The sequence below is a fragment of the Muntiacus reevesi genome, chromosome 3 (assembly GCF_963930625.1).
Source record: "Muntiacus reevesi chromosome 3, mMunRee1.1, whole genome shotgun sequence".
In the NCBI taxonomy this organism is placed as follows: domain Eukaryota; kingdom Metazoa; phylum Chordata; class Mammalia; order Artiodactyla; family Cervidae; genus Muntiacus; species Muntiacus reevesi.
The window spans coordinates 163220219-163232922 of NC_089251.1; the positions used below are offsets into that span (position 1 = coordinate 163220219).

A 12704-nucleotide genomic window follows, 5' to 3' on the forward strand; every position below is an offset into this window, starting at 1 on the left:
GAAATTGTTTTCCAGAATTTCATTCTCCAGTCAGGCTTCGTGGGGGGGTGGGGGGGAACGCTGGTTAAACAGTTTTCTCTGAGATAATTTTAGAGCTGATTCCCCTAAAAGGCTGCTCAGTATTCTTCTCAGGGGCAGTCGTCCTGGTGATGACGTCAAGAATGGCTGAGAGGAAAAGTCTTTCTAATGTTAATTCAACAGCCCAAGGAACCAAGTCCAAAAGTGCCCATAAGTGGAAGTGGGGACTCTCAGCTCAGGCAAGCAACCCCTGCTAACATTTGGTATTCACACACAGCTCCACGCATTTAAACTTACTCTTGGCAGTCAGTTCCGACGGGCGTGAGGCTACGAAAGCAGCCATATCTGCAGAACACACGAATAAAATGCGCCCAGAACAGGAGCAGGTCGTTTCCACTGTTGCTAAGAACAACTCTAAGACTCGGGAAATTCTGTCTACAAAATAAAACTGACCAGATCAAACAGAAAAGTCTATTCTTGGTCTTCTGTTTTCCAGTATATGAGAGTGTTCTCTGTAAGACAGCTTGATTCCCACCCACTTAGTTACTTCAACATGGGTTTGGACATTTGATCTTTAATGCTTTCTGGGGTCATGCTGGAGGCAACACACATTAAAACCATCCCAATTCGTCTGGGGCTAGAGAAAATCTGGGGGAGAGTTATACCATGAAAAGATGGGCCACACTTAAGTCACTTTTTTTTCTTTACTTTCCTATGCAATGAAATAAGTAATATTCATTATTAAAATATTATCATTATATTATTATTCATTATTAAAATAATATTAATTATTAAATAATATGGTATGCAATGAATATGTAATTAACATTTGATTCCTATTCCATATGGGATGAGAACAGACAACCTTGTCTTAGGAAACTACATTTAAAAATTAAACCTAAAACTATACAGTGCCAAAGTAAAACGGAAAGATCCGTGAAGTATCCGGTGGTCTTCATTTGCCACCTTCTACTAAATTGTGCATAATGCCCAAAGACAGAAACTACACCTGTGTCCTTAGAAAATGAACTTATGGTCGCCAGGGTGAAGGGGTAGCTAGGGAGGTTGGGACGGTCATGTACACACTGCTAAATTTAAAATGGATAACCAGCAAAGACCTGCTGTCCCTCACATGGAGCTCTGCTCAGCGTTACGTGGCAGCCTGGATGGGAGGGGGTTTTGGGGGCGACTGGACACATGTATGTGTATGGCTGAGCCCCTCTGCGTTCACCTGAAACCATCACGATGTTGTTAATTGGCTATACCCAAATATGAAATAAAAAGTTCAAAAAAAAAAAAGAAATTATGTCTATCTTGTTTTCAGCTCTATCCTTACTCCTAGTTTAGTGGCAGCAATTAATAGAGGCTAAGTAGATATGCATTGACCTATATCTCCTCCAAGTCTTTTTTTTCTTTTGGCCACACAAGGAGGCGTGCAGAATCTTAGTTCCCTGACCAGGGGATCAAACCTGGGCTCTGGCAGTGAAAGCACCGGGTCCTAACCACTGGACCGCCACGGAATCCCCTTCCCCAACTCTTATAATGTGTTAGCTCAGTGTGGTAGGTTGAACCATGTTCCCCAAAGTTCAGGTTCACCAGAACCTCAGAGTGTGACCTTATTTCAAAATAAGGTCTTTGTCGATGTCATGGTTAAGGCACAGAGACGCAGAGAAGGTCATGTGAAGATGGAGCAGAGATGGGAACGCTGTCCGGGAATGCCAAGGATGGCTGGCAACCACCAGAAGCCAGGAAGAGGCAGGCAAATATCCTCATTGAGAGCCTTCAGGGAGAGGGTGGCCCCGCCTACACCTGGAGTTCAGACTCCAGCCTCCAGGATATGAAGGAACAAATCTGTGTTGCAAGCCATGCAGGTTATGGTAATTTGTTACAGCAGCATTAGGAAACTTAGATGGTCAAGAAAAATGAGATAAATGTAAACAGTTCTGTTTTTCATCAACCCTTCCAATATAACAGGATTTCTCCCCCTCCTCATTCTGAAGATGGGCATTCCTATAATGGTTTTTAAATAAGGTTATTTGATGTTTTAGGATTTCATAAGTATATTATTAATGAACTTATCTATAAATGTCTGACTGTTTTGACATCCACAGTGTTATCAATTCTTTTCTGATCCTCAGTGGATTCTCAAAAAAAAAAAAAAAAAGAGAGAGACATCTTCTCATATGCAAAGTCAGAGAGAGAAACACAAATACTATATGACATCATTCTGCAAGGAGATCATACCAGTCAATCCTAGAGGAAATCAACCCTGAATATTCATTGCAAGGCTTGATGCTGAAGCTGAAGCTCCAATACTTTGGCCACCTGATGCAAAGAGCCAACTCATTGGAAAAGACCCTGATGCTGGGAAAGATTAAAGGCAAAAGGAGAAAGGGGTGACAGAGGGAGAGATGGTTGGGTGGCATCATCGACTCAATGGACGTGAGTCTGAAAAAGCTTCAGGAAACAGTGAGGGACAGAGAAGCCTGGTGTGCTGCAATCCATGAACCAGCACAGGTGGTTCATTCTTCTGAGAACCATGCTCTACTTTGTCCATACCCTTCCCTGGGTTGTCAACCTCTCCAAGTCAAGAAATGCGTTCTTCTTCCCTTTGTAACCTTCGTGTTTTGCATGTGACTAGTGGTATGGAAGAAATGTGAAAACAGGGTCAATGATATCACAAAATTAAGTCAGATAAAGGTGATCAAAAGCAAACTACATGAATTCTATTCCTGGGTATATATATGAGAAAAAAACCAAAGCCACTAACTGGAAAAGACACACATGCACCCCAATGTTACAGCAGCATTTTTACAATAACTAAGAAGCAACCTAAGTGGCCATCAGCAGAATGAATGGATGAAGAAGATGTGGTTCGTATTATCCCATATATAGCGACTGAACAACAACAATATGTGGAATCTAAACCGCACAATTGCACTCATCTCACACGCTAGTAAAGTAATGCTCAAAATTCTCCAAGCCAGGCCTCAGCAATACATGAACCGTGAACTTCCAGATGTTCATGCTGGTTTTAGGAAAGGCAGAGGAACCAGAGATCAAATTGCCAGCATCCACTGGATCATCGAAAAAGCAAGAGAGTTGCAGAAAAACATCTATTTCTGCTTTATTGACTATGCCAAAGGCTTTGACTGTGTAGAGCACAATAAACTGTGGAAAATTCTTAAAGAGATGGGCTTACCAGACAAGAGGCATACCTGCCTCTTGAGAAACCTATATGCAGGTCAGGAAGCAACAGTTAGAACTGGACATGGAACAACAGACTGGTTCTAAATAGGAAAAGGAGTACATCAAGGCTGTATATTGTCACCCTGCTTATTTAACTTATATGCAGAGTACATCATGAGAAACGCTGGGCTGGAGGAAACACAAGCTGGAATCAAGATTGCCGGGAGAAATATCAATAACCTCAGATATGCAGATGACACCACCCTTATGGCAGAAAGTGAAGAGGAACTAAAAAGCCTCTTGATGAAAGTGAAAGAGGAGAGTGAAAAAGTTGGCTTAAAGCTCAGCATTCAGAAGACTAAGATTATGGCATCCAGTCCCATCACTTCATGGCAAATGGATGGGGAAACAGTGGAAACAGTGTCAGACTTTACTTTTTTGGGTTCCAAAATCACTGCAGATGGTGATTGCAGACATGAAATTAAAAGACGCTTGCTCCTTGGAAGGGAAGCTATGACCAACCTAGATAGCATATTAAAAAGCAGAGACATTACTTTGCCAACAAATGTCCGTCTAGTCAAGGCTATGGTTTTTCCAGTGGTCATGTATGGATGTGAGAGTTGGACTGTGAAGAAAGCTGAAAGCCAAAAAATTGATGCTTTTGAACTGTGGTGTTGAAGAAGACTCTTGAGAGTCCCTTGGACTGCAAGGAGATCCAACCAGTCCATCCTGAAGGAGATCAGTCCTGGGTGTTCATTGGAAGGACTGATGCTGAAGCTGAAACTCCAATGCTTTGGCCACTTGATGTGAAGAGCTGACTCATTGGAAAAGACCCTGATGCTGGGAGGGATTGGGGGCAGGAGGAGACGGGGACGACAGAGGATGAGATGGCTGGATGGCATCATTGACTCGATGGACATGAGTTTGAGTAATCTCTGGGAGCTGGTGATGGACAGGGAGGCCTGGCATGCTGTGATTCATGGGGTCGCAAAGAGTCGGCCACGACTGAGCGAATGAACTGAACTGAAACTATGAAACGAATTTATCTACAAAACAGAAACAGACTCTAGAGAGCACACTTGTAGTTAACAAGGGGGAGGGCGGAGGGAAGGGATGGATTGGGAGTTCCGGGTTAGCAGATACAAACTATTCTATAGAGAATGGATAAACAACAAGGTCCTACTGTACAGCACAGGGAACTATACACAACATCTTGTAATAAACCATATGGAAAAGAAAAAAAAATTAAGAAAAAAATTCTTCAAACTAAAAAGAGGCTTCTCTTGTGCTGACATAAAGTAGTACAAGAGGCTCCAGCTGTCCCAGCAACCCCCCCCCCTTCACCCCCCCAACACCTCCTGGAATGTGGAAATAATGAACTTGATCTAAAACACACATTCCCTGGGAGTTTGAAAGGCTTCCACTGTCCAGGGCCTGCTGCGTTCCAGGACAGGGATAATTGGCAGTGGCTTAGTCATGCACACGGGGTTTCCAACAACCTCTGTATCTCAGCGGTCACCAAGCCCTCCCCTCCCCAGTCAAACTCTGAAATGTCTCTGAAATCACCATCTCCCGTGCAGGCCTGAATGCCACCACCTTGATTCCTGCTCTCAGCATCTCTCCCTCCCCATTGCCTTTGTCCCCACTGCTGCGGTCACTCGGAGGCGCTTCGCCGCCACCCGAAGCTCACAAGAGCACACCCAAGCTCTTGGCCTGACTGTGAGGGTATCATTGCTGGACAGGGATGATCCCTCAGCTCCATGCCAGAGTATTCCTGCGATAATGAAGAACGTTTGGTTCCTGAACAAGCAGAGATGGTTCATACTTCTGAGAACCATGCTCTACTTTGTCCATACCCTTCACCGGGTTGTCAAGCTCTCCAAGTCAAGAAATGTGTTTTTATTCCCTTTGTAACCTTCGTGTTTTGCAGGGAATTAGTGATATGGGAGAAATGTGAAACAGGGTCAATGATATCACAAAATTAAGTCAGATAAAGGTGATCAAAAGCAAACTACATGAATTCCATTCCTGGGTATATATATGAGAAAAAAACCAAAGCCACTAACTGGAGAAGACACATGCACCCCAATGTTACAGCAGCATTTTTACAATAACTAAGATGCAACCTAAGTGGCCATCAACACATGAATGGATAAAGAAGATGAGGTCTCCTACATGGCAGGCACATTCTTTACCAACTGAGCTACGAGGGAAGCCCATATACATATATATGGAATACTACTCAGCCATAAGAAAGAATGTAATTGGCCGTTTGCAGCAACATGGATAGACTTGGAGGGCATTATATTGAGTGAAATAAGTCAGACATAGGAAGACAAATACTACAAGATATCACCTATGTGTGGAATCTAAAAAAGTACAACAAACTAGTGAATATAACAACAAAAAAGCAAACTCACAGATACAGGGAACATGCTAGCAGTTAGCACTGGGGAGAGGGAAAGGGGGGGTAATGTAGGGGTACGGGGCTAAGAGGTACAACCAGCAGGTGCTACAGTAAGCTACAAGAATCCATTGTACCATATGGAGAACATAGCCAGTACTTTATAGTAACTATAAATGGAATATAACCTTTATATATCTTGAATCATCATATTGTACATCTGTAACCTATGCAATATTGTACATAAAGTAAATGTCAATTAAAATTTCTTTTAAAAGTAAACTATGACCACAATCTAGGTTTTACACATCTATTTCACCCACAAATGATCCTAAAACTGGAGAAAATGGAAAAATCTATAGAATCAATCTTCTACATTCAAAGTCGTTACACTGATTTGGCAGAAACGGAGCAACATCACGAGAGTGTGCCTGGTACTATGATGCTGATGCTAGGGGACATTTGCTAAAGATGAGAAATCCCCCGTTCTTGATTATGTTGAGATTTTTTTTCAAGGTCTTGGCTGCCAAGCAGACTTGAGGGACAGTTACCTTCTGGTAAGAACGCAGTGACAAGGCACGCCACCCCTGCCACGACATTGCTTGCCGCAAATGGTAGGCGCCGACCAAAACGCTCAATGGTTAGTAAGATCAGGAGGGCTCCTGGCAGCTCCACAACTCCCGAGATGAAAAAGTCAATATAGAGGTTGCCTCCTATAATTCCCAGGCGCATGACGAGTCCTTGATAAACCACAGCGCTTGTGAACCTGGAGTAACATCAAAAGACAACAGAGAACAAGTAAGACAGAACTTGCACCTGGTCTGGAGAGAGGGATGCGTTGTAAATTTGACACAAGCTTTTGAATCCATCACAAGTCAAACTTACCAAGCGAACATAAGTATAAGTGTGCACTTCCTCATTTGGGGAGTTCTCACCAGATCTACAAAGGATGGATTACTAACTTCCTCATCCGTAACAGTGATCTATACAAGAGAAGCAGATTTTCAATAGCAATATACAGCAAGAGGCATCTGCATATTACAGATTTGTCATTGACCAGATTCCAAGCTACCGAATGATCTTACTGAATCGACCAGGGTCTTTCATTATGACATCTTAGCACCTGAGTACAAAAAGTTTGGTTCTCTAGACTTTGTCTTAGGTCAAATTCACAAAGGTGTGCTTGCTGTGCTGAGAATCAGCAGTGTGATATGCTTGGAGTGAACAGAGATAAAAGGTGTGTTCTAAAGTAAAATACATTTGTGCATTTGTTAAATTGGGGAAAACAAACATAAAGATGCTGAAAGCAGGTTCTAAACAAGTTCCTTTATCTATTAACTCCTCAAATCTTACGTTAACCAATAAGCTAGAGTCATGGGCTGGCATCAACAGTGTCCTTTTGCTCCTGTCCGTGTACTGGAATCCAGCAGCTTTTTGATAACAGGAAAATTTAGCTCATCCTTATTTGGCCATTCAAGAAGTTGGTCTTTCTCTAATTCAATTAAACAAACATCGCTATTTTCCTCCTATGTATAAAGTACTAAAAAGGAAACAGCTGAACATACCCGATGGTTCTGGTCTTTTTTTTTTTTAACAAATTACTTTTGCATTAATTTTTGTGTATTTAAATATTGTACTAGAATAGTATTTATCTTGATTACTGAGCTTTTAAAATTCTTCTTCCTTTTTTGGCTGCATGAAGTGGCATATTGGATCTTAAGTACCTTGACCAGGGATTGGACCCACACCCCCTGCAGTGGAAGCATGAAGCCTTAACCACTGGAATGCCAGGGAAGCCCTTTCTGCTTCTAATCCTGTGTGCTGAAGAGACCATGACTCAGTGTCTTGCAGTGACCCCTGTGTCACACTGCCATGCACTTGCATATTTGTTGCTTCTGCACGAAGAACTCTAACTCTCCCTGGTTCTGATTTCGCCACCACTGGGAGGTCTTCCCTAATCTTGGGTAGAACTGACAATCTCCACCCGGCGCCTCCACTTACTAGACTTCTATCATAGGCTCTACACAACTGCGTGCCTTTACAGGTCTACTTATTCTTCTCCCTGCACGAGCTCTGGAGGTCTTGGGGGTGCAGAGGCTGTATTGTAGCACCAAGCAAAGTGTCTGGTGTCCAACCAATATTGGGGTGATGACTGGATGTTGAAACAGGAAGTGCCTTGGCCGTGACTCTGGGCTGAGTGTAGTCCTTCGTCTTCATCCTTCTGCTAAGTGAGAACCCTGGTTAGTGACAACAGGACCCTCACTGTCTGTTTATTCAACTCCAGATCTGTTCCAGACTGAGTGGAAAGCTCGGCAAACTTTCCCCAAGCCTTTGTGTTGGAATTTGACTTAAATTCTCATGGATAGTACCTTGTCAATCACCTGTTCTAAATGTTACACTCAATGCATCAACCAAATCTTGATATCTGTTGCCTGTGCTTGCTCCAAGGAAAGTCATATACACACAAAGAAGACTGCAAAATGAATATCGTTAGATCATTTTATTTTCCTAAGTCTTTCTGACACTGTATTTCTTCTATCATTGTTGTTTAGTCACCAACTCATGTTCGACTCTTTTGTGACCCCATGGACTGCAGCCCACGAGGTTCCTCTGTCCATGGGATTTCCCAGGCAAGAATACTGGAGTGGGTTGCCATTTCCTTCTCTAGGGGATCTTTCCAACCCAGGATCAAACCTGCCCCTCCAGCATTGCAGGCAGATTCTTCACCACTGAGCCACCAGGAAAGCTTGTATTTCTTCTATAACAAGACATAAGGTTTTCACATTTCAAAATCTCAAAATTAGGTTGTGTCCTGTAACTCAGCTGATAAGAAAGTAATGAGTCACAGCTTCAATAGCATGGCTTTTCTCACTGAGCGGTGCATAAAATGATGATGTGTCTCCAAATTAACAGTATCCTGGGATCAATGAAACAATAGTAGTTTCCATAGCAACACTAATGGAAGACTGCTAATTGATTCAACCATGCATTCTTTCCATCCCTCTTTGGATAACAGAACCCACAGAATTTTAGTTGGGCTCATGGCTGCCTAGTTAAAGTCATATTTTCTAGCCTCTCTTTCAATTGTGGGTGGTCCAGTGACTAAGATCTCAGCAATGAGGTGGGAGTAGAAACCATGTGTACAAGTTCTGGGTTCCATCCTTTAAAAAGGAAATGGTTTGCTCTTCATTAACGGTTTTCCCTTTCCTGAGGGATGGAAGAAGAAGACACTGGTGAAATGGCTTCGATTATACAACCTATTGCAGGTGATGATGGAGAAATGAGATAAATGGAACCCGGGTCCTGGGTGACCTCATGGGGCAGAGCTACCTTCAGCGCTGGGCTACTCACCTCTGCGTGGGCATGTAATAGAAAAAGACACTTTTCTCTTGTTTGCTGCTGTATTTTGGGGGATCTCTGTTACAGCAAGTTGACCTCTATTATAACTAATACAATCCTTACTAAAATGTTCCCTGAGCTAATCTTCGAAATTCTAAGACACCTACCCTCACCTCTGCTGTTCCAAAAATGAATTAGGAATACCAGAAGCAAAAGAATTTAGTATATCCCAACAATACAGTTGGCTCTTCACATTCACGGGTTCTGCCTCTGTGGATTCAACCAACAGCGGGGCCTGTGATTGGTTGAACCCATGGATGCAGAACTTGTGGATACAGAGCATCAGCTGAGACCCGTTCAGTACAAGGGTCTTGAGCTTCTGAGGATTTTGGTATCTGCAGAAGGTCTTGGAACCAATATTCCACAGATTCCAGGGGAAAACTGTACATTTTTACATGGTTATCAAAATATTTTTCACAATTGGTTTCTATATATTGCCCACATTAAAATGGCTAACTCCTACTAATTATGTAATATTTCTTAGCTTCTGGGCTAATGAATTGATAAATTGAAATGAAGCATGAAATATTCCATTTAATTTTCATCAAGACTCTCTGGAGTTAGTACTCTTAAGGGTTCTATTGTATAAATAAGTAAAACAAGGCTTAGCACACAAGGATTCAATAGAAGGGTGGCTAAGCTAGGATGTGAAGTTTAGGCAGTTGATGAGAGCTTCTGTTCTTCATCCTCTCACTGTACTACTGAACCTATAAAAACTTTTTATTCTAGAAAGTTTCTTTGTGGTTCACGGTAACATCTCTATAATTTTAGAGAAGGACATTATGCATTTGACCAAAAATCTAATCTTTAGCTAAAACACTATTTTATGGAAAAGGTGGCCTTGATGAAAATGATTTAGATTTTGAGGATATTTAAGTTCCAGATTAAAACCACTCATTATATGAGGGCCTCTTTCCTCCACGGATGGATGACTTACTCCAGCGGTTCTTTTCTTTTCACTTAGGGTTTTTTCCACCACTCAGACTCTCTCCAGGAAGTTCCTGACAGCACTGCTCATCTGCACGTGGGCACCACAATCACCCAGAGCACAGAGGGGGACAAGCTTCTCTTTTCGACAAAAATATTCACAACGATATATTCAATTCAGGCAGTTCAGTTCCATCGCTCAGTCATGTCTGACTCTTTGCAACCCCATGGACTGCAGCATGCCAGGCCTCCCTGTCCATCACCAACTCCCGGAGTTTACTCAAACTCATGTCCATTGAGTTGGTGATGCCATCTAACCAGCTCATCCTCTGTTGTCCCCTTCTCCTCCCACCTTCAATCTTTCCCAACATCAGGGTCTTTTCAAATGAGTCAGTTCTTCGCATCACGTGGCCAAAGTATTAGAGTTTCAGCTTCAGCATCAATTCTTCCAATGAACACCCAGGACTGATCTCCTTTAAGATGGACTGGTTGGATCTCCTTGCAGTCTAAGGGACTCTCAAGAGTCTTCTGCAACACCATAGTTCAAAAGCATCAATTCTTCCACACTCAGCTTCCTTTACAGTCCAACTCTCACATCCATACATGACTACTGGAAAAACCATAGTCTTGACTAGACAGACAGACCTTTGTTGGCAAAGTAATGTCTCTGCTTTTTAATATGCTATCTAGGTTGGTCATAACTTTCCTTCCAAGGAGTAAGTGTCTTTTAATTTCATGTCTGCAGTCATCATCTGCAGTGATTCTGGAGCCCAGAAAAATAAAGTCAGCCACTGTTTCCCCATCTATTTGCCATGAAGTGATGGGACCGGAGGCCATGATCTTAGTTTTCTGAATGTTGAGCTTTAAGCCAACTTTTTCACTCCTTTTTCACTTTCATCAAGAGGCTCTTTAGTTCTTCACTTTCTGCCATAAGGGTGGTGTCACTGCATATCTAAGGTTATTGCTATTTCTCTCGGCAATCTTGATTCCAGCTTCTGCTTCATCCAGCCCAGAATTTCACATGATGTACTCTGCATGTAAGTTAAATAAGCAGGGTTACAATATACAGCCTTGACGTACTCCTCTCCTGATTTGGAACCAAACTGTTGTTCCATGTCCAGTTCTAACTGCTGCTTGTTGATCTGCATACAGATTTCTCAGGAGGCAGGTCAGGTGGTCTGGTGTTTCCATCTCTTTCAGAATTTTCCACAGTTTATTGTGATCCACATGTCTAAACAACCTTGGACACTGTTTTAAGTCTAGAATTCCAGATCCAGGAGCTTGGAACTGTGCTTACTGTCTGAAGCCCATTCAGATTGGTTTTCTGTTATTTGTTGCCAAAAGCAGAATTATTTCAAGAATTTAGTCCAGAACAATGCTTTTGCATAATAAAAGAATATTTTAGCCAAAATAACTTTGCATTATAGAATGAAAATAATTGCTTTACTACTCCAATTTACTCTGTAAGAATATTTAGTATTAGTTTTAATTAGTCCTAATTTCAAAAGCTAATTAGTCTTAATTTCAAACTTTTAATATTTAGAATCAAGCAGTCACATGATCTCTGCTTTTCCAAAGCACATGTTTAACGCCTAATATATATCCTACACCAAGAGAATATGCAGCGCTGATAATAACTGAAAGTAATCAAGACCAATTTTCCCCATTCAATAAATGAAAGGATTAATAGTACTTCCAAGCAAGTGAGTATTTTGCCAATTTGAGAACAAATCCAGCTGGTCTTTGATTTACTAACACACTGTCCACAGTGACGCAGATATTCTGAAAGATGACCCACTTTCTGGGTGTCCAAAGACCTCGGGAGACTAAAAGCCATATCTTGGATGGAATTCATCCAGGAAAGTCTTGGCAACCCGTGCACAGTGACTGGGGCAGCGCCTACCCTTTTACAACAACTTCTAGCTCTGTATTTTGAAATGAAATTGTGCTCATTTTCTATCTCCAAAGTGTTTGCATAGTCTTAGATGTAAAAGAATAGAAATGCTACATCAGATTATTATAGATAGATAGATAGGCTTTAAACTTGGCTTTATTGAAATATAATTTACATCCAGTAGTATTTAGCAACTTTGAGCTCCATTTCACGAAATTTTGAGAAATGTGTCAAGTCACATAGTCACCCCTGCCATCTTGATGTGGAATATTTCCACCACCCCCCAAAGCTTCCTCCTGTCTCTTTGCAGTCAGTTCTCTCCCCCTGATGTTCAGCCCATGGTAAACCCTCACCTGCGTTCTGTCATTAGTTTGCCTTTCTAAAATTTCATGGAAGTGGAACCATGCAGCATGTTATCTTGAGTATCTAACTTGGCTTTAGAGTTTGTCATACATTTATCCATCTAAGAGGTGTCTGCCTGCTCTCATTGGAGCAAAGGAAGATGGGAAATGCTCTTGGAAACGTCTGTCTGTTTGGATCCTTGTTGCCTAGTAACGCCACTCGTTGAAAAAGGGGCTGCTCGCAGGTAAACTGTACAGGTTGGTTTTTTGATATTCATCTACCAAACTGATGGCTATTTGCTCTATTTGTTTCTCAGCTGTCTTTTAATTCTTCTAAGACTTTAGCTCTACATCAACAATGATGTGCCCTGAGTTAAAAGCATACTTTATTCATCTTCCTTTGATTAATCAAGTTCTATTTATAATTCCTTCTGGTGCCTTCCTGAAACATTTCTTGAAGTTGACATTTTAATTTAAATTGCCAAGGAAGAGAAAGACACTATAAATAACAATCTGTTATAAATATGGTGTT

The 12704-nt window shown here is 41.7% G+C and overlaps 1 protein-coding gene across 1 annotated transcript in view; it reads right to left on the reverse strand.

Moving 5' to 3' along the window:
- SLC22A3 (solute carrier family 22 member 3) overlaps window positions 1-12704 on the reverse strand; it is a 98576-nt gene that overhangs the window by 16755 nt on the left and 69117 nt on the right. The window contains exons 6-7 of the mRNA XM_065927738.1: window positions 6497-6594; window positions 6163-6377 (exon numbers count right to left, since the gene is read on the reverse strand). Coding sequence (XP_065783810.1) covers window positions 6163-6377; window positions 6497-6594 — 313 coding nt within the window. The remainder of the gene's footprint in view (window positions 1-6162; window positions 6378-6496; window positions 6595-12704) is intronic.